Here is a 23,480-nt window from a genome sequence, read left to right as displayed (position 1 = left end):
GTGTGTGGAGGAATGTACTATGGAGGCATCATACTGTGTGTGGGGGAATGTACTATGGAGACATCATACGGTGTGTGGGGGAATGTAGTGTGGTGATATCATACTGTGTGTGGAGGAATGTACTGTGGGGACATCATACTGTGTGTGGAGGAATGTACTATGGAGGCATCATACTGTGTGTGGGGGAATGTACTGTGGGGACATCATACTGTGTGTGGGGGGAATGTGCTGTGGGGACATCATACTGTGTGGGGGGAATGTACTGTGGGGACATCATTCTGTGTGTGGGGGAATGTACTGTGAGGACATCATACTGTGTGTGGGGGAATGTACTGTGGGGACATCATACAGTGTGTGTGGGGGAATGTACTGTGAGGACCTCATACTGTGAGTGAGGGAATGTGCTGTGGGGACATCATACTGTGTGTGGAGGAATGTACTGTGGGGACATTATACTGTGTGTGGAGGAATGTACTATGGAGGCATCATACTGTGTGTGGGGGAATGTACTATGGAGACATCATACGGTGTGTGGGGGAATGTAGTGTGGTGATATCATACTGTGTGTGGAGGAATGTACTGTGGGGACATCATACTGTGTGTGGAGGAATGTACTATGGAGGCATCATACTGTGTGTGGGGGAATGTACTGTGGGGACATCATACTGTGTGTGGGGGAATGTAGTGTGGTGACATCATACTGTGTGTGGGGGAATGTACTGTGGGGACATCAAACTGTGTGTGCGGGAATGTACTGTGAGGACATCATACTGTGTGTGGGGGAATGTACTATGGAGGCATCATACTGTGTGTGGGGGGAATGTACTGTGGGGACATCGTACTGTGTGTGTGGAAATGTACTATGGAGGCATCATACTGTGTGTGGGGGAATGTACTGTGGGGACATCATACTGTGTGTGGGGGAATGTACTGTGGAGACATCATACTGTGTGTGGGGGGAATGTACTGTGGGGACATCATACTGTGTGTGGGGGAATGTACTGTGGAGACATCATACTGTGTGTGGGGGAATGTACTGTGGGGACATCATACTGTGTGTGGGGGAATGTACTGTGGAGACATCATACTGTGTGTGGGGGGAATGTACTGTGGGGACATCATACTGTGTGTGGGGGGAATGTACTGTGAGGACATCATACTGTGTGTGGGGGAATGTACTGTGGGGACATCATACTGTGTGTGGGGGGAATGTACTGTGGGGACATAATACTGTGTGTGGGGGGAATGTGCTGTGGGGACATCATACTGTGTGTGGGGGAATGTACTGTGGGGACATCATACTGTGTGTGGGGGAATGTACTATGGAGGCATCATACTGTGTGTGGGGGAATGTACTGCGGGGACATCATACTGTGTGTGGGGGAATGTACTGTGGGGACATCATACTGTGTGTGGGGGAATGTACTGCGGGGACATCATACTGTGTGTGGGGGAATGTACTGTGGGGACATCATACTGTGTGTGGGGGGGAATGTGCTGTGGGGACATCATACTGTGTGTGGGGGAATGTACTGTGGGGACATCATACTGTGTGTGGGGGAATGTACTGTGGGGACATCATACTGTGTGTGGGGGGGAATGTGCTGTGGGGACATCATACTGTGTGTGGGGGAATGTACTGTGAGGACATCATACTGTGTGTGGGGGAATGTCCTGTGGGGACATCATACTGTGTGTGGGGGAATGTACTGTGGGGACATCATACTGTGTGTGGGGGGGAATGTGCTGTGGGGACATCATACTTTGTGTGGGGGAATGTACTGTGGGGACATCATACTGTGTGTGGGGGAATGTACTATGGAGGCATCATACTGTGTGTGGGGGAATGTACTGTGAGGACATCATACTGTGTGTGGGGGGAATGTACTCTGAGGACATCATACTGTGTGTGGGGGGAATGTGCTGTGGGGACATCATACTGTGTGTGGGGGAATGTACTGTGGGGACATACAGGGCGGCAGGAATGTATCTCATGACACACTTAGCAGCGAGGTTCCGCAGCAGCTTTACCTTTATGGCAGAGAAGGCACAGACCAGCATGAGCTCCTTGGCTTGTAGTGATGCTATGCCACGAGAGCAACTACACAGAAAGCATCGGAAAACTGCTCACGCAACGATTCCCCAGTATCAGTACTGCTGCCCGCGGTGTCTCACATCTACGGCTATACATTTCTAGATCACTGCATATCTGGACTGTGCCCCTGGACAATGCAGGTGATCACTGCACTGAAATGAACCTAGGGAAATACTATTCAAGCGATTCTCCTACTTCATTCTATAAAGAGCGCCACACTGGTCTACAGGTTGTGTGCAATACTGCAACTGCACCAGAGAAGTAGGGGCCCCACAGTAATGGTTAACATGTGGCCCCCATGGCATGTTAACCCTTTCACAGCCCTCCATTCAGTGACAGCGCTTGCTCATCTCCTCCTATTTGGGGTCGGTGCAGCAGTGGGCATTGCCCATGAGGGGGCTGCTGTACACTGTGGCCCCCGCAGCGCTCTGGGCCTCTGCTACGTTTCATGCCCCGATTTCAGGACGTGGAGGGATTGCCGTCACTCACCGTCTGCGCTTCGTCCCACTTGTCCCGATTCTCGTCGGACAGTAAGTTGCTGATGATCTGCACGAAATTCTGCGGGAAAAGACGGAAGAAGCAGTCAGCATGACGGCTCGTCAGCGCCAGGAGCAGGGAGAGTCTTCTGCTCTCGTCTCCATCCCACCTCACACTACAGCACAAGCACCACCCCAGACGCCCGCTCTCCAGGCGGAGACCCCCAGCCTTCATGTCATTCTCGGGGGTCCACACGTGTCATTCCGGCACATCATGTCCTCCACATTGTATCCTGCCGGCTCGGATACTCTCATCCTCCATGTGCTGACTGCGAAGACGCATCCGAGCTGAGATGTCTTGTACATGACACTGACTACTGATGTGCCTGACATGTGGATAGCACTATCTAAGCTGTATCTAAGCCTGCCATGGGTGACATTATCTGCTGCATCGCTACTGTATCTAAGCCGTTGATATGTAACTACTGTTCAGCCAGTGAATGTAAGCCTAAAAGTTGTGCTACTGCTTGCTGAGCCGTGTATCTAATCCTATCCTGTGATACTGTCTGATGAGCCGTGTATCTAATCCTATCCTGTGTGACACTGACTGCTGAGCCGTGTATCTAATCCTCTCCTGTGTGATACTGACTGCTGAGCCATGTATCTAATCCTATCCTGTGTGATACTGACTGCTGAGCCGTGTATCTAATCCTATCCTGTGTGACACTGACTGTTGAGCCGTGTATCTAATACTATCCTGTGTGATACTGACTGCTGAGCCATGTATCTAATCCTATCCTGTGTGATACTGACTGCTGAGCCGTGTATCTAATCCTATCCTGTGATACTGTCTGATGAGCCGTGTATCTAATCCTATCCTGTGTGACACTGACTGCTGAGCCGTGTATCTAATCCTCTCCTGTGTGATACTGACTGCTGAGCCATGTATCTAATCCTATCCTGTGTGATACTGACTGCTGAGTCGTGTATCTAATCCTATCCTGTGTGACACTGACTGCTGAGCCGTGTATCTAATACTATCCTGTGTGATACTGACTGCTGAGCCATGTATCTAATCCTATCCTGTGTGATACTGACTGCTGAGCTGTGTATCTAATCCTATCCTGTGTGATACTGACTGCTGAGCCGTGTATCTAATCCTATCCTGTGATACTGTCTGATGAGCCGTGTATCTAATCCTATCCTGTGTGATACTGACTGCTGAGCCGTGTATCTAATACTATCCTGTGTGATACTGACTGCTTAGCCATGTATCTAATCCTATCCTGTGTGATACTGACTGCTGAGCTGTGTATCTAATCCTATCCTGTGTGATACTGACTGCTGAGCTGTGTATCTAATCCTATCCTGTGATACTGTCTGATGAGCCGTGTATCTAATCCTATCCTGTGTGATACTGACTGCTGAGCCGTGTATCTAATCCTCTCCTGTGTGATACTGACTGCTGAGCTTTGTATCTAATCCTATCCTGTGTGATACTGTCTGCTGAGCCGTGTATCTAATCCTATCCTGTGTGATACTGACTGCTGAGCCGTGTATCTAATACTATCCTGTGTGATACTGACTGCTGAGCTTTGTATCTAATCCTATCCAGTGTGATACTGACTGCTGAGCTGTGTATCTGATCCTATCCTGTGTGATACTGACTGCTGAGCTGTGTATCTAATCCTTTCCTGCGTGATACTGACTGCTGAGCTTTGTATCTAATCCTATCCTGTGTGATACTGACTGCTGAGCTGTGTATCTAATCCTTTCCTGTGTGATACTGACTGCTGAGCCGTGTATCTAATCCGCTCCTGTGTGATACTGACTGCTGAGCTGTGTATCTAATTCTCTCCTGTGTGATACTGACTGCTGAGCCGTGTATGTAATCCTCTCCTGTGTGATACTGACTGCTGAGCCGTGTATCTAATCCTATCCTGTGTGATACTGACTGCTGAGCTTTGTATCTTATCCTCTCCTGTGTGATACTGACTGCTGAGCTGTGTATCTAATTCTCTCCTGTGTGATACTGACTGCTGAGCCGTGTATGTAATCCTCTCCTGTGTGATACTGACTGCTGAGCCGTGTATCTAATCCTATCCTGTGTGATACTGTCTGCTGAGCTTTGTATCTTATCCTCTCCTGTGTGATACTGACTGCTGAGCCGTGTATCTAATCCTCTCCTGTGTGATACTGACTGCTGAGCCGTGTATCTAATACTATCCTGTGTCTGCTGAGCTTTGTATCTAATCCTCTCCTGTGTGATACTGTCTGCTGAGCTGTGTATCTAATCCTATGCTGTGTGATATTGTCTGCTGAGCCGTGTATCTAATCCTATCCTGTGTGATACTGTCTGCTGAGCTATGTATCTAATCCTCTCCTGTGTGATACTGACTGCTGAGCCGTGTATCTAATCCTCTCCTGTGTGATACTGACTGCTGAGCCGTGTATCTAATCCTATCCTGTGTGATACTGACTGCTGAGCTGTGTATCTAATCCTATCCTGTGTGATACTGACTGCTGAGCTGTGTATCTAATCCTATTCTGTGTGATACTGACTGCTGAGCCGTGTATCTAATCCTATCCTGTGTGATACTGTCTGCTGAGCTGTGTATCTAATCCCATCCTGTGTGATACTGACTGCTGAGCCGTGTGTCTAGTCCTCTCCTGTGTGATACTGACTGCTGAGCCGTGTATCTAATCCTCTCCTGTGTGATACTGACTGCTGAGCCGTGTATCTAATCCTCTCCTGTGTGATACAGACTGCTGAGCCGTGTATCTAATCCTCTCCTGTGTGATACTGACTGCTGAGCTGTGTATCTAATCCTCTCCTGTGTGATACTGACTGCTGAGCCGTGTATCTAATCCTATCCTGTGTGATACTGACTGCTGAGCTGTGTATCTAATCCTATCCTGTGTGATACTGACTGCTGACCTGTGTATCTAATCCTATTCTGTGTGATACTGACTGCTGAGCCGTGTATCTAATCCTATCCTGTGTGATACTGTCTGCTGAGCTGTGTATCTAATCCCATCCTGTGTGATACTGACTGCTGAGCCGTGTGTCTAGTCCTCTCCTGTGTGATACTGACTGCTGAGCCGTGTATCTAATCCTCTCCTGTGTGATACTGACTGCTGAGCCGTGTATCTAATCCTCTCCTGTGTGATACTGACTGCTGAGCCGTGTATCTAATCCTCTCCTGTGTGATACTGACTGCTGAACCGTGTATCTAATCCTCTCCTGTGTGATACTGACTACTGAGCCGTGTATCTAATCCTCTCCTGTGTGATACTGACTGCTGAGCTGTGTATCTAATCCTATCCTGTGTGATAATGACTGCTGACCTGTGTATCTAATCCTATTCTGTGTGATACTGACTGCTGAGCCGTGTATCTAATCCTATCCTGTGTGATACTGTCTGCTGAGCTGTGTATCTAATCCCATCCTGTGTGATACTGACTGCTGAGCCGTGTATCTAATCCTCTCCTGTGTGATACTGACTGTTGAGCCGTGTATCTAATCCTCTCCTGTGTGATACTGACTGCTGAGCTGTGTATCTAATCCTATCCTGTGTGATACTGACTGCTGAGCCGTGTATCTAATCCTATCCTGTGTGATACAGACTGCTGTATCTAAGCCTATGGTCACTGTCTCCTGAGCTGCACAGATGTGATACACCTCTATGTATCCTCTCACCTGGACGTCGTTGGATGAGGGGCTGTGGTACGGCCGCCTGAAGATCTCGGTCATGTTCCTCAGACTGTCCACGATGGATAAGATATCTCCACTATAACTGGCTCCATCTTGGGTCGCATCGACCAGAGTCTGCAGCACCCCCGAAACTCCTTCCCCCTTCTGCCCCCTCTGAGCCTTCGAGAGGTGCTCCCTGATCTGCGAATAGACACATAAGGCATCACTGCAGTCACAGATCTTAAAACCAAAAACGCATGTTGCCCTTTAAATCAGCTTTAATAAGTAATTCCACTTTAAATGAAAAATATCCAACATGGCCACCACTGCAGCTCCCCCAGCGGTGGTCACCCAGACAAATCTGCCTAGTGCAGTGATCCTAGAGCAGAACATGTACAGATGCAGCCGTCCTCGGCAGCACTAAGCTTCGTCCTCGGCAGCACTAAGCCTCGTCCTCGGCAGCACTAAGCCTCGCCCTCGGCAGCACTAAGCCTCGCCCTCGGCAGCACTAAGCCTCGCCCTCGGCAGCACTAAGCCCTCTAATGGACAGCGGAGGCACAAAACGCGTCGGCCACATTCCTATGGATCGAGGGTGAAGGGATCGGACGGTGCTCGGTCTCTGCTGTTAATTCCTGCATTTTTCCTAATAGCACATTTCCCGGCTTAGGGCTCATTTAACAGAAAAAAAAAAGTGAAACGCCCCAAAAGCCCTAAAAGTCGTCATCCAAGGGTGAGCGCGATTCAGGAGCGAGCGATGGCGGCTGCTGAGCACATAATCATACAAATCACAGAACCACTGAAACCGTTCCCTTCCCCCGGATGTCTCGTTTCTGGAGACGCCACCAACCTGCATCATTACAGTGCCAGCAGCTCGACGCGTTTCACAGAAACAAAAGGAAAAAAAAAAAGTCAAAAAGAACAAATTGAATAAAACCATAAATAATACGACCGGAGGAGACGCCAAGCGGTATTTTTTATCTTACCATCTGCTGAATATTCCTGTAGTCAAGGGAGACACATTTGATGTACGTCGGAGCCTCCCAGTACGCTTCTCCCACCTCGTCCAAAACGCACTTTCTGAGAATGAGTCCTGCAAACGAGCAGCAGGATTAAAGGGATATTCCCCAACCAACTCATAGAGAAGGATCTCGCCTAAAATGGGAATCTCATGTCTACACTCTGCGCCGACACTGAATCAAAAAATAAATTACTTCTATAAATCCAGAAGCAAGACACCTGATCCCTCAGGTGAGCTCTCCTGTGCGCTCTGCAATAACTGACCATTATATGACCTTGCTTTCCCCTCTGCAGGCTCTAATTTCCAGCCGTCTCTGAGCTGGTGGGTGAAGACTGGCTGTTATGATGCCTCCCATACACAGCACACACAGACGTGTGAGATTCCTGCTCTCCTTAATCTATGTAGAACATGGTCAAAAGCAGCAGCAGGAAAGAGGAGAGTATAAGATTATATAGCTGTACTGAGCAGTGTAGACGTAAATCCAGTTCTGGGCAGATATAAAACATTTACTAGAAATAAGCAGCATGGAGAACATTGTACAGCAGTACTGAACACTGTACCTGTAAATCCAGTTCTGGGCTTGAGATAAAACACTTATGAAAAAGCAGCAGCGCTGAAGGCTTTACACACCAGGACTGAGCAGTGTAGCTGTGAATATAGCTATGGGTGGCAAACAGTCATGAACAAACGTGCTCGGATATCTTGTTATCCAAGCATGCTCAGGTGATATCCGAGTTCCAGCGAGTGCATGTCTCGTGGCTGTTAAACAGTCACAACACATGCAGGGAGTGTTTAACAAACAGGCAGTCCCTGCATCTGTTGTGGCTGTTTAACAGCTGTGGGACATGCAGCTGGGGGAATTTGAACATATTATTCTAGCACGCCGAAGATACACGGATAACACCTGAGCATGCTCGGATAACACGATATTCAAGCACGTTCTCTAATCACTACTAACTAACAAACATCTACTAGAGAGAAGCAGCTTGGAAAACATTATACAGCAGTACTGAGCGGTGTAGCTATGAATCCAGTACTGAGGACTTACTAGAAGGCAGCAGCATGGAGGAACTTATACACCAGTACTGAACAGTGAAGCTGTGAATCCAGATATATACATACAGAAATATGTATATGGATTCACAACTTCACTGCTAAGTACAGGTGTGTAAGGTCCTCCATGCTGCTGATATATATATATATATATATATATATATATATATATATATATATATATATATATATATATATATATATATATACACACACACACACCATTTACTAGAAATAAGTAGCCTGAAGGAGATTACACAGCTATGAGTCCAGTAAAAATCAGCAACATGGAGGACATTATACAGCAGTACTGAGCAGTGTAGCTATAAATCCAGTAGTGGGGTTGAGATAAAAAAAACTTTCTAAAAGCAGCAGCATGGAGAACAATATACATCACTACTAAGCAGTGTAGCTGTGAATACAGCAGTTGAGTCGCATAAAACAGGAGAAAGGGGAAAGATGGGAAAGAAGCCGATTATAAGTGGGAAAAGAAGCACATTCCTCTGATGAGACACATTACAAACTTTTCCCAGATCTGCCTGCAGTATTGGTTTATGCTGCTGCTGTCATGGAGGATTCTCCAGACTGGATACAAATTGCTTCTGAAATTTCTTGTGACTGAGGAGAATTAAGAAGCTGGAGAAGATGCGCACATCCCCAGTGATCAGGGATACACGGCTGCGGTGCAGTATCAGTTACGGGCGGCTGCTGCTCTGGCTGGACAGTGGTGCTGTAATGAGCTCAGTCATTTCAACTGCAAGTTTTCTGTTTGGAAAAAGAGGTGAAGACCCCTCCAAGAGGAGCCCACCGTCCCCATACATCAGGGGCTCACCCGTCCTGCTCCCCCGTCTCATCAGATCTGTGTCCATTATCAGTCCCCACCCACACATGGACAAAACGAGGGAAGAGTACAGGGTTACCTCTGTGTGCCTGGTGGTGAAACCAAACTACCACCGGACGTGCCAGGAAGTGTTATCATAGGGACACTGGAGAAGAAACGCTGCACGTGCAGAACCTCTGAGCGCTTAGCAGGAACTTTCTATCTTTTTATCTTTCTGTGATTGCATTAAACAAAATCCACACTAATAATCTAAGCAGGTAAATATACACAACAGATTCAAAAAAAGCAGAGCTGAAGTATAAAGCAAGGAAAAGGGCAGCAGCCCCTGGGCTGGAGTCACACTAACCTGCGCAAAATACGGTCAGTATTTTACATGCGTAATACGGATGACAGACCCCTAAACAGTGCTCCGTATGGCGAGATTTTCTCGCAGGCTTGCAAAATGGACATATAATGGAGCCCTATGACAGTTTTAATAAAGAAATTAAAGAATAGATATAGACACATAGAATGCATGTGTATATATATATATATATATATATATATATATATATATGTATTCTATGTGTCTATATCTATTCTTTCTTTATTAAACCTGTCAGTGTGAGTTTACTGTATAGCGCACTGAATTGCCGGCTTTGCTAAAAGACACCGGGTGCGTATTTCTCGCAGGTCACATGTGTGGTCCGTGTGTAATCCGTATTTTTTGCGCACCCGTAGACTTGCATTGGCGTACTATGGCCGTAGTACGCTGACAATCACAGCATGCTGCGAGTGGCACGGAGCGGAGGATACTGAGGAGAAATATACGGCTGATGCGAGGGACCCCATAGAGAATCATTGGTCCGTGTCTAATGCGTGCTTTTAGCGCCTCTCACTCTCCCGTATTCCTCGCCAGTGTGACCCCGGCCTAACAGAGCAGCGCTGCAGTTGAAAGCATGAAGACAAGACAAAGTAGAAGTTTGGATCAATCATGAGTTAGGAGGTGGATTTCAGACCACCACAGACTCCAACAGGTGAGCTGGATTCACTGATCACAGCTCTGCAGGGGAGGGGCAGAGCATCAGTGCGAACCAATCATCAGGCAGAGGAGCATTCTGGGACGACCACAGCCTCCTGCAAACAGTGCAGCTGAGCTGGAGTCACTGTGGCCGTATCACAGCAGAAGCCTCCACAGGATCCGGCACAAGCAAAAACGCCACGAAGCCAACTGGGCGTGGCCGACAAGGTCTTCACTTTGACTTGAAGGAATTGCAAGATTTTCTTGGAATGTTCTTTGCGGGATGGGAACAGCGCCAGCCCTTACCTGTGGCATTTCTGGGGCACCGGACCTCGGCCGTGTCTCCCGCTGGGGTTTCTTGCCAAACCAGAGCGTAATTCTCCTCGGGACAAATCTCATGGGGCTCTGAGAAGACAGAGAGATCTCCAGTTACAGGTCAATCCGACTTGCCAATATAGTTCTCTGCTCGCAGCGATGTAAGAGGGATGATTAACTGCCAGAGCGAGGAGCCAGGGAAGAGCCAGGGAAGAGGGAGAAGTACCGGTGCCAGCTCATGTCATCGGATGAATGGGCGGGGAGTCGTTACCAGCTAAAAAACCCACTTACTCCATAATAATTTACCTGTTAGTTACCGGCGACCGCTACATCCACCGTAGGGAGCAAGCGGAGTGGGGATCCAGTGGATTCACAGACCGCCGCCTCATTACTACACAGACCGCTGCTGCCACGTTACTCCACAGACAGTTGCCTCATTACTACACAGACCGCCGCCTCATTACTCCACAGACCGCCGCTACTGCGTTACTCCACAGACTGCCGCGATACTAAACAGACCACCACTACTGCGTTACTACACAGACCGCCGCCTCATTACTACACAGACTGCCGCCTCATTACTACACAGACCGCCGCATCATTACTACACAGACCGCCGCCTCGTTACCCCACCCCCGCATTACTCCACAGACCGCTGCTGCCGCGTTACTCCACAGACCACCACTACTGCGTTACTACACAGACCGCCGCCGCATCACCCCACCCCCGCGTTACTCCACAGACCGCCGCATCATTACTCCACAGACCGCTGCTGCCGCGTTACTCCACAGACCACCACTACTGCGTTACTACACAGACCGCCGCCGCGTTACCCCACCCCCGCGTTACTCCACAGACCGCCGCTGCCGCGTTACTCCACAGAACACCACTACTGCGTTACTACACAGACCGCCGCCGCATTACCCCACCCCCACATTACTCCACAGACCGCCGCCTCATTACTCCACAGACCGCCGCTACTGCGTTACTCCACAGACCGCCGCCTCATTACTCCACAGACCGCCCCTACTGCGTTACTCCACAGACTGCCGCCTCGTTACCCCACCCCCGCATTACTCCACAGACCGCCGCCTCATTACTCCACAGACCGCCGCTACTGCGTTACTCTACAGACCGCCGCCGCTTTACCCCACCCCCACGCTACTCCACAGACCGCCGCTGCCGCGTTACTGCACATACCGCCGCTGCCACGTTACTCCACAGACCACCACTACTGCGTTACTACACAGACCGCCGCCCCATTACCCCACCCCCGCATTACTCCACAGACCACTGCTGCCGCATTACTGCACAGACCGCCACTGCCGCGTTACTCCACAGACCACCACTACTGCGTTACTACACAGACTGCCGCCGCGTTACCCCACCCCCGCATTACTCCACAGACCACCGCTGCCGCGTTACTCCACAGACCGCCGCTGCCGCGATACTAAACAGACCACCACTACTGCGTTACTACACAGACCGCCGCCTCATTACTACACAGACCGCCGCTGCCACGTTATTCCACAGACCGCCGCCTCATTACTCCACAGACCGCCGCTACTGCGTTACTACACAGACCGCCGCCGCATTACCCCACCCCCGCATTACTCCACAGACCACCACTACTGCGTTACTACACAGACCGCCGCCTCATTACTACACAGACCGCCGCTGCCACGTTATTCCACAGACCGCCGCCTCATTACTCCACAGACCGCCGCTACTGCGTTACTACACAGACCGCCGCCGCATTACCCCACCCCCGCATTACTCCACAGACCACCACTACTGCGTTACTACAAAGACCGCCGCCGCGTTAACCCACCCCCACGTTACTCCACAGACCGCCGCTGCAGCGTTACTGCACATACCGCCGCTGACGCGTTACTCCACAGACCACCACTACTGCGTTACTACACAGACCGCCGCCGCGTTACCCCACCCCCGCATTACTCCACAGACCTCCACTACTGCGTTACTACAAAGACCGCCGCCGCGTTACCCCACCCCCACGTTACTCCACAGACCGCCGCTGCCGCGTTACTGCACATACCGCCGCTGCCGCGTAACTCCACAGACCACCACTACTGCGTTACTACACAGACCGCCGCCGCGTTACCCCACCCCCGCATTACTCCACAGACCACCGCTGCCGCATTATTCCACAGACCGCCGCCTCGTTACCCCACCCCCATGTTACTCCACAGACCGTCGCCTCATTACTGCACATACCGCCGCTGCCGCGTTACTCCACAGACCACCACTACTGCGTTACTACACAGACCGCCGCCGCGTTACCCCACCCCCGCGTTACTCCACAGACCTCCACTACTGCGTTACTACAAAGACTGCCGCCGCGTTACCCCACCCCCACTTTACTCCACAGACCGCCGCTGCCGCGTTACTGCACATACCGCCGCTGCCGCGTTACTCCACAGACCACCACTACTGCGTTACTACACAGACCGCCGCGTTACCCCACCCCCGCATTACTCCACAGACCACCGCTGCCGCGATACTAAACAGACCACCACTACTGCGTTACTACACAGACCGCCGCCTCATTACTACACAGACCGCCGCTGCCACGTTATTCCACAGACCGCCGCCTCATTACTCCACAGACCGCCGCTACTGCGTTACTACACAGACCGCCGCCGCATTACCCCACCCTCGCATTACTCCACAGACCACCACTACTGCGTTACTACAAAGACCGCCGCCGCGTTACCCCACCCCCACGTTACTCCACAGACCGCCGCTGCAGCGTTACTGCACATACCGCCGCTGACGCGTTACTCCACAGACCACCACTACTGCGTTACTACACAGACCGCCGCCGCGTTACCCCACCCCCGCATTACTCCACAGACCTCCACTACTGCGTTACTACAAAGACCGCCGCCGCGTTACCCCACCCCCACGTTACTCCACAGACCGCCGCTGCCGCGTTACTCCACAGACCACCACTACTGCGTTACTACACAGACCGCCGCCGCGTTACCCCACCCCCGCATTACTCCACAGACCACCGCTGCCGCGTTATTCCACAGACCGCCGCCTCGTTACCCCACCCCCATGTTACTCCACAGACCGTCGCCTCATTACTGCACATACCGCCGCTGCCGCGTTACTCCACAGACCACCACTACTGCGTTACTACACAGACCGCCGCCGCGTTACTCCACAGACCGCCACCTCGTTACCCCACCCCCGCATTACTCCACAGACCACCGCTGCCGCGTTACTCCACAGACCGCCGCTGCCGCGTTACCCCACCCCCACGTTACTCCACAGAACGCCGCTGCCGCGTTACTGCACAGACCTCCGCTGCCGCGTTACTCCACAGATCGCCGCTGCCGCGTTACTGCACAGACCACCACTACTGCGTTACTACACAGACCGCCGCCTCGTTACCCCACCCCCATGTTACTCCACAGAACGCCGCTGCCGCGTTACTGCACAGACCGTCGCTGCCACGTTACTCCACAGACCACCACTACTGCGTTACTACACAGACCGCCGCCTCGTCACCCCACCCCCGCATTACTCCACAGACCGCTGCTGCCGCATTACTGCACAGACGCCACTGCCGCGTTACTCCACAGACCACCACTACTGCGTTACTACACAGACCGCCGCGTTACCCCACCCCCACGTTACTCCACAGACCGCAGCTACCTCGTTACTGCACAGACCGCCGCTGCCGCGTTACTCCACAGACCACCACTACTGCGTTACTACACAGACAGCCGCCGCGTTACTCCACAGACCACCACTACTGCGTTACTACACAGACCGCCGCCGCGTTACCCCACCCCCGCATTACTCCACAGACCACCGCTGCCGCGTTACTCCACAGACCGCCGCTGCCACGTTACTCCACAGACCACCACTACTGCGTTACTACACAGACCGCCGCCGCGTTACCCCACCCCCACGTTACTCCACAGACCGCCGCTGCCGCGTTACTGCACAGACCGCCGCTGCCGCGTTACTCCACAGACCGCTGCTGCCGCGTTACTCCAGACCACCACTACTGCGTTACTGCACAGACTGCCGCCGTGTTACCCCACGTTACTCCACAGACCGCTGCTGCCGTGTTACTCCACAGACCGCCGCTGCCACGTTACTCCACAGACCACCACTAATGCGTTACTACACAGACCGCCGCCGCGTTACCCCACCCCCGCATTACTCCACAGACCACCACTACTGCGTTACTACACAGACCGCCGCCGCGTTACCCCACCCCCGCATTACTCCACAGACCACCGCTGCCACATTACTGCACAGACCGCCACTGCCGCGTTACTCCACAGACCGCCGCTGCCGCGTTTCCCCGCTGCCGTGTCATTCCACAGACCGCCGCTGCCACGTTACCCCACTGCCGCGTTATTCCACGGACCGCCAACGCGTTACCCCATTCCTGCGTTACTCCACAGACCGCCGCTGCCGAGTTTCCCCGCCACCGTGTTATTTCACAGACCACTGCTGCTGCTTTACTCCACAGACCGCCACAGAGTTACTCCAGAGAACCCCCCGCAGAGTTACTCCACAGACCGCTGCATTACCTCTCAGACTGCCACCATGTTACTCCACAGAACCCCCTGCAGAGTTACTTCACTGACTGTCACCGTGTTACTCCACAGACCACCACCATGTTACTCTACAGACCGCCGCAGAGTTACTTCACTGACCGTCACCGCACTACTCCACAGACTGCCGCCGTGTTACTCCACAGACCACCGCTGTGTTACTCCACAGACAGCCACAGAGTTACTTCACTGACTGTCACCGCACTACTCCAGACTGCCGCCGTTTTACTCCACAGACCACCGCCATGTTACTCTACAGACCGCCGCAGAGTTACTTCACTGACCATCACTGTGTTACTCCACAGACCGCCGCCGTGTTACTCCACAGACCGCCGCCATGTTACTCCACACATCACTGTTTACTCTACATCCCCCCCGTATTACTCCACAGACCGACACCGAGTTACTCCACAGACTGCCGGCGTGTTACTCCACAGACCACCGCCGCAGAGTTACTTCACTGACCGTCACCGAGTTACTCCACAGCCTGCCGGCGTGTTACTCCACAGACCACCGCCGCAGAGTTACTTCACTGACCGTCACCGTGTTACTACACAGACTGCCGCCGTGTTACTCCACAGACTGCCGCAGAGTTACTTCTCTGACAGTCACCGTGTTACTCCACAGACCACCGCAGAGTTACTTCACTGACCGTCACCTGTTACTCAACAGACCGCCGCAGAGTTACTTCACTGACCGTCACCGCGTTACTCCACAGACTGCCACATTACCCCACAGACCGCCGCAGAGTTACTTCACTGACCGTCACCGTGTTACTCCACACACTACCGTCGGTTTACTCTACACACCACCGCCATGTTACTCCACAGACCGCCGCAGAGTTACTTCACTGACCGTCACCTGTTACTCAACAGACCGCCGCAGAGTTACTTCACTGACTGTCACCGCGTTACTCCACAGACTGCCACATTACCCCACAGACCGCCGCAGAGTTACTTCACTGACCGTCACCGTGTTACTCCACACACTACCGTCGGTTTACTCTACACACCACCGCAGTGTTACTCCACAGACCACTACACAGCAGCATTACTGCACAGACCGGCGCTGAAGTGTTACTCTGCAATAAAATCATAGGAAAATCGCTGAATATTTCCCATCATTTTAGGACGGGTGCACAAACTACAGAAGTAATATCATACAACATTAAATACCACTCCTGCTGTCAGCCTGGGACTGTCACTGAGCGCTTCACACTCTTCTCCCGATATCCTCTGTGCAGCTGGAGCCCACGCTTCTTCCACCATGTAACTCTCAGTCTGTGACCTCCCTCAAGATCAGCCCACATATCTCCTGAAACACTCTGTGCTGCTGGGAATCCTGCTCCTCACACTGTCCAACTTCAGTCTGTGACCTCCCACCAGATTAAAACTGTTCCCTCCTGAAATACTCTGTGCTCCTGCAGATGGAACAAGCAATCTATGACAATCCTCTCCTGAAACGCTCTGTGCTGCTGGCAGCATTTTATCTTTATTCGGCACATCAAACTGAGATACTTAAACCCTCTGTGCAGCTGCTTGCCTTGCTACTTCCATTATTTGTGTAGCTTCTAGTCTGTGCCTTCTTAAACAGAGAGCACATTTCTCTCCTGAAACACTCTGTGCTGCTTCTCCCACTACGAATTTCCTAGTATGTGATCACCCACATTATTTACTCGCTCATCTCCTGAAATCCTCTGTGCTACTGTGGACTCTGATCCTTATGCTATGTAATCCTCTGTCTGACTCCTAGTCTCCTCCCCCTTGTACAATTCATCCGTGTGTTCATAGTGTTCTTACTAAAAATGATGATGTCACTGCAGCAGATCAGCAAACTCTGCTACTAAGATACACAGAAACAACAGCTTCTACCATAAAGTAATAATACTGTCATAAAACAACTAAAACATACCGCTATTCCAATAACACTGATGGGGGTCATATATTTTAGGGGTTTTGTATATCGTACAGGTCACCCCACGGGTATGAAATTACAGTCCTCCAACATTACACCGCTCACCCAGTGCCCACAAGCAATGCCAAAAACCGCCATACAGTGCTAAAATACTTATTCTATATAGTTATAAAAACACCATACAGTGAATAAATAATGCTGCTGTATAATGCTAAACAGACTCCCACAGAGTAACCAAACATTCCTGCCATACAGTGCATGCTTAAATAATGGCTGCATAAAGTGCTAAAATAATGCCACCACACAGTGCTCATTATGCAGTGCTGAAATACTACCAGAAAAAATCCTGGAAAATTAAAACCATACACTGAAAATAATCCCATTATATAGTACTGAAATAATACATATAGAATGCTCAAATAAAACCGCCATATAGTGCAAAATAATACCATTATATAGTACTGAAATATATCCAGAGTGCTCAAATAAAACCGCCATATAGTGCAAAATATCCCCCATTATATAGTATTGAAATACTACAGCCAGAGTGCTCAAATAAAACTGCCATATAGTGCAAAATAATCCCATTATATAGTAGTGAAATAATACATCCAGAGTGCTCAAATAAAACCGCCATATAGTGCAAAACATCCCCATTATATAGTATTGAAATACTACAGCCAGAGTGCTCAAATAAAACTGCCATATAGTGCAAAATAATCCCATTATATAGTAGTGAAAAAATATATCCAGAGTGCTCAAATAAAACCGCCATATAGTGCAAAATATCCCCATTATATAGTACTGAAATAATACATCCAGACTGCTCAAATAAAACCGCCATATAGTGGAAAATATCCCCATTATATAGTACTGAAATAATACATCCAGACTGCTCAAATAAAACCGCCATATAGTGCAAAATATCCCCATTATATAGTATTGAAAGTGAAATAATATATTCAGAGTGCTCAAATAAATCTGCCATATAGTTGTAAAATGCAGTGCCTAGATAATAAGATCATACAGTGAAAAAATATTCCTGCTATATAGAACTTCTATAATCCTGTCCTATGGTGCCCGCTCTGCCCGCCCAGGTCTCACACCTCTCTGCCATTGCGGTGTAACGCCTGCACTTGCTGCAGATCTTACATGCCGCCCCCTGGTGCCATCTGACAGCGGTGATGGCGGCTCCGTCACTTGTCAGCAGCTCGTCCTGTGGTTTCATTAGTGCGATAGTGAAGACAGGTGATGTGCGCTAGGTGTGCGCGTGGGACATCACTCGCCCTGCCATGCATACATTACGTTATATATACCATGTGCCTCGGGCGATAATCAGGCAGAGCTGGGGCCCCGGGGGCCGACCCGAGGGTGCGGGAGACACTCATTAAGTGCTGAGACTGAAGAGAGGACGCAGGAACATCCCCACCTGGAGAGCAGATGTGTCCCCCAACAGCTGTCACAGAAGAGGCATGCTGAGATCTGTAGTCCATCTGCAGCTGTGCAGCAAAAGTATAACAACTGCAATGTGATAAACTGCTGTACCTAATCCTCTCCTGTGTGATACTGACTGCTGAGCCGTGTATCTAATCCTATCCTGTGTGATACTGACTGCTGAGCCGTGTATCTAATCCTCTCCTGTGTGATACTGACTGCTGAGCCGTGTATCTAATCCTATCCTGTGTGATACTGGCTGCTGAGCCGAGTATCTAATCCTCTCCTGTGTGATACTGACTGCTGAGCCGTGTATCTAATCCTCTCCTGTGTGATACTGACTGCTGAGCCGTGTATCTAATCCTATCCTGTGTGATACTGACTGCTGAGCCGTGTATCTAATCCTCTCCTGTGTGATACTGACTGCTGAGCCGTGTATCTAATCCTATCCTGTGTGATACTGGCTGCTGAGCCGAGTATCTAATCCTCTCCTGTGTGATACTGACTGCTGAGCCGTGTATCTAATCCTATCCTGTGTGATACTGCCTGCTGAGCTGTGTATCTAATCATCTCCTGTGTGATACTGACTGCTGAGCCGTGTACCTAATCCTCTCCTGTGTGATACTGACTGCTGAGCCGTGTATCTAATCCTCTCCTGTGTGATACTGACTGCTGAGCCGTGTATCTAATCCTATCCTGTGTGATACTGGCTGCTGAGCCGAGTATCTAATCCTCTCCTGTGTGATACTGACTGCTGAGCCGTGTATCTAATCCTATCCTGTGTGATACTGACTGCTGAGCCGTGTATCTAATCCTCTCCTGTGTGATACTGACTGCTGAGCCGTGTATCTAATCCTCTCCTGTGTGATACTGACTGCTGAGCCGTGTATCTAATCCTATCCTGTGTGATACTGCCTGCTGAGCTGTGTATCTAATCCTCTCCTGTGTGATACTGACTGCTGAGCCGTGTATCTAATCCTCTCCTGTGTGATACTGACTGCTGAGCCGTGTATCTAATCCTATCCTGTGTGATACTGCCTGCTGAGCTGTGTATCTAATCATCTCCTGTGTGATACTGGCTGCTGAGCCGAGTATCTAATCCTCTCCTGTGTGATACTGACTGCCGAGCTGTGTATCTAATCCTCTCCTGTGTGATACTGTCTGCTGAGCCGAGTAACTAATCCTCTCCTGTGTGATACTGACTGCTGAGCCGTGTATCTAATCCTCTCCTGTGTGATACTGACTGCTGAGCTGTGTACCTAATACTCTCCTGTGTGATGCTGACTGCTGAGCCGTGTATCTAATCCTCTCCTGTGTGATGCTGACTGCTGAGCCGTGTATCTAATCCTCTCCTGTGTGATACTGACTGCTGAGCCGTGTATCTAATCCTATCCTGTGTGATACTGACTGCTGAGCTGTGTATCTAATCCTCTCCTGTGTGACACTGACTGCTGAGCCGTGTATCTAATCCTCTCCTGTGTGATACTGACTGCTGAGCTGTGTACCTAATACTCTCCTGTGTGATGCTGACTGCTGAGCCGTGTATCTAATCCTCTCCTGTGTGATGCTGACTGCTGAGCCGTGTATCTAATCCTCTCCTGTGTGATACTGACTGCTGAGCCGTGTATCTAATCCTATCCTGTGTGATACTGACTGCTGAGCTGTGTATCTAATCCTCTCCTGTGTGATACTGACTGCTGAGCCGTGTATCTAATCCCATCCTGTGTGATACTGACTGCTGAGCCGTGTATCTAATCCTCTCCTGTGTGATACTGACTGCTGAGCTGTATCTAATCATCTCCTGTGTGATACTGACTGCTGAGCTGTATCTAATCTTATCACTTGATACCATTTCCTACAGGACTACGAACTACTCCCCCCATCATTTCCTTAGTGGGTGACTTTGGGGTCACTACCTGGACATTTCTTCTCGTTGCACGGCTTGCTCTCCTCTGATTGGCCGATGCAGGCTTCCCCTCCATATAAGGGTCCGTAGCAGTTGCGTTCCCTCCGCTGCACCCCGCCGTCACACGTGGTGCTGCAGCTCCCCCACTGACCCCACAGCTGCCACTTTCCATCCACTGGAAGGAGAACCCATCATTAACTGACACAGCAGATTACTCCAGTCACCCCCAAAGCTGCAATTGAAACTCCCATCGATATCTGTAGAATTAATGTTTAACTCTTACCTGGACACTCTGTGATAAAGCAGTCTCTTACGTCCGACCACTGACCGTGACACTCCGAGCCGCCGTACGACGGTCCGTTGCACTCCCGAATCCTCTTCTGAGTCCCATTGGAGCAGGTAGCGGAGCAGGCACTCCAACCGGACCACTCGTTCCAGTTACCGTCCACTACAAGAAGATACTAAGCAGTCACCACAAGTACCGGATAATGATGGAGCAGAGCTGAGTGTGTCCTCAGTCTTTCAGGCTGCGTGCATTACCACGATAAGGGATATTGCAGTCCCACGTAAATATAACTGAAAGTGACCTTGGAGAGTTATCAAAGGGACTTAACCTTTTTTTTTATTTGTTAATCAGCTTCTGAAAAGTCATGAGTCTTTGTAATACACCTCCTTCACTCATTCTGCTTCCCTCTCTCCCTCTGACTTCGAGCTGAAAGTGCTGTTTTATCTGCCTAATTTAGGCACCTTTATAAGCTGCTTTGAACTGCTCCTCCAGCCAGCGTCCATCCATACACTATTTACATGCACTGCCCCGCGAGAGCGTCACCGCTCTCCTCCCGAATGCTCAAACAGCGCCAGTGTTTGTAATTCATGAGCAGATTCTCACTACAGCAGCAGTTCAAAGCAGCTTTTAAAGGTGCATGAATTAGGCAGCTAAAACAGCACTTGAATGGAGAAAAGGTAAAGAATCACATTACAAAGACACAAAACTTTGCAAACGCTGATCGTTAAACAGAAAAAAAAAATGTTCATTTACTGAGAAATCCACCTAGTGTGGCACGTGACACTCAGCACTGCCTCACCCAACTAGGGAACCTATGCTACCTGCCTCACCCAACTAGGGAACCTATGCTACATTCAAAAAACTTTGCTCTGCTACCCAAACCAAATCTAGCTCTGCTACCTACAAAACAATAAATGCAATATTAAACCCATTAATGTCAAACTGAAAAACTCAACGCTTCCAGCTCTGCTACATCTGCACGGCAGGAGACACGCACAGAGATGGATTTCCTCACCCGGACATAAGGCGATGTTGCAGAACTTGGTCTGTTTCTCTGGTCCTTTGCATTCTTCACCTCCAAACTGCGGCGGGTTGCAAGTTCGGGTTCTCTCCCGGTAACCCCTGCCACATGTTGATGAGCACAGACTCCAGGGTGACCACTCGTCCCAGGTCCCGTGCACTGCGGAAACACAGAACATACACCGTAAAGGGTCTATAAACCGCCTCAAGGTGCACTGTAACAGTGCACTGTGCACTGTAACTGTGCACGAGAAAGGCTACAATGTAAGGAAGAGCAGTGACATATGGATACATGTGACAGAACCCAACATCCCACAGGCTAGAAATCCCATAATATATATATATATCAGGCATGTTCCGTGGGGGCAAGTCATGGATGGAGCACCCATAAGCACTCTGCATAGCTGGGGTATTTGGTACAGGGCAAGAAAGCAAAATTTCTCCAGGTAAAAGAAAACCTAGCATTCAGTTTTATGCAGGGTGCGTGCACGAGTTAGGTATTTGCCGAGGACATTTCTGCATCAAAAACTTGTTTCTTGGCAAGAAAAAAAGATGCATAAAAACGTGTTTTTTTTTTTAGTGCATTTTTTATGCATTTTTCCCATTGATCGGATTGGATAGAAAAATGATGCAAAACCGCTGAAAGAACTGACCTGCTCCAAATCTGCAGGGAAAAAAAGGCAACGTTTCATTTTACTGGGACAGTAAACTGCTGCATTTATCCACGAAAAAACAAGAGGAAAACATGTCAAAAACACGATGTGTGAACATACTCTTACTTTTTTTTTAGTTATTTATTTAATTATCCTCCATGTATTGCAAAGTCATGAATTTTTGCTGTATACAGCGGGTACGGAAAGTATTCAGACCCCTTTACATTTTTCACTTTTTTTTTCATTGCAGCCATTTGGTAAAAAAAGTTCATTTTCTTTCTCATTAATGTGCACTCTGCACCCCATCTTGACTGAAAAAAACAGAAATGTAGAAATTTTTGCAACTTTATTAAACAAGAAAAACTGAAATATCACATGGTCATAAGTATTCAGCCCCTTTGCTCAGACACTCATATGTAAAGGGGGTTCTACACTAAGCGATATCGCTAGCAATATCGCTAAAACGTCACTGGTTTTGTGACGTAGCAGCGATATTGCTAGCAATATCGCTATGTGTGATACTTACCAACGACCGGCTCCCCCGCTGTCCATCGCTGATCGCGCGAGAATGTCCGGCGCTTCCTGCTGAGACTTCCTGCTGTGACGACGAGCGACGCTGGAGGCGGGCGGGAGGACGTCAGGATCGCTGTGTGTGAAAGGTGAGTATCGTCCGATGTGTTGCTGCTGCATCGCTGTGAGATCTGCCTGTGTGACAGCTCACTAGCGATCATTTAGCGATGCACCAGCGATCCTGACCGGGTCGGATCGCTGGTCGGATCGCTGGTGCATCGCTAAATGTAAAAGGGCCTTAAGTCACATGATGTCCATGTCCTTGTGATCCTCCTTGAGATGTTCTACTCCTTCATTGGAGTCCAGCTGTGTGTAATTATACTGATAGGACTTGATTTGTAAAGGCGCACACCTGTCTATATAAGAGCTCACAGCTCACAGTGCATGTCACACCAAATGAGAATCATGAGATCAAAAGGAACTGGCCAAGGAGCTCAGAGACAGAATTGTGGCAAGGCACAGATCTGGCCAAGGTTACAAAAGAATTTCTGCAGTACTCAAGGTTCCTAAGAGCACAGTGGCCTCCATAATCCTTACATGGAAGAAGTTTGGGAACACCAGAAGTCTTCCTAGACCTGGCCGTCCAGCCAAACTGAGCAAT

General features: G+C 49.8%; 1 protein-coding gene across 6 annotated transcripts in view; it reads right to left on the bottom strand.

The window, feature by feature from the left end:
• Nucleotides 1-23,480, bottom strand: part of ADGRB1 (adhesion G protein-coupled receptor B1) — a 758,475-nt gene that overhangs the window by 295,711 nt on the left and 439,284 nt on the right. For all 6 annotated transcript variants that reach the window (XM_073555047.1, XM_073555046.1, XM_073555048.1 and 3 more), the window contains exons 6-12: nt 21,652-21,816; nt 20,634-20,798; nt 20,361-20,525; nt 10,484-10,582; nt 7,249-7,355; nt 6,272-6,466; nt 2,585-2,653 (exon numbers count right to left, since the gene is read on the bottom strand). In XM_073555047.1, coding sequence (XP_073411148.1) covers nt 2,585-2,653; nt 6,272-6,466; nt 7,249-7,355; nt 10,484-10,582; nt 20,361-20,525; nt 20,634-20,798; nt 21,652-21,816 — 965 coding nt within the window. The remainder of the gene's footprint in view (nt 1-2,584; nt 2,654-6,271; nt 6,467-7,248; nt 7,356-10,483; nt 10,583-20,360; nt 20,526-20,633; nt 20,799-21,651; nt 21,817-23,480) is intronic.

This window comes from Dendrobates tinctorius, unplaced genomic scaffold (genome assembly GCF_039654945.1).
Source record: "Dendrobates tinctorius isolate UK_male_01 unplaced genomic scaffold, ASM3965494v1 ptg000215l, whole genome shotgun sequence".
NCBI classification, from domain to species: domain Eukaryota; kingdom Metazoa; phylum Chordata; class Amphibia; order Anura; family Dendrobatidae; genus Dendrobates; species Dendrobates tinctorius.
This window is presented reverse-complemented; position numbering and strand designations above follow the sequence as displayed.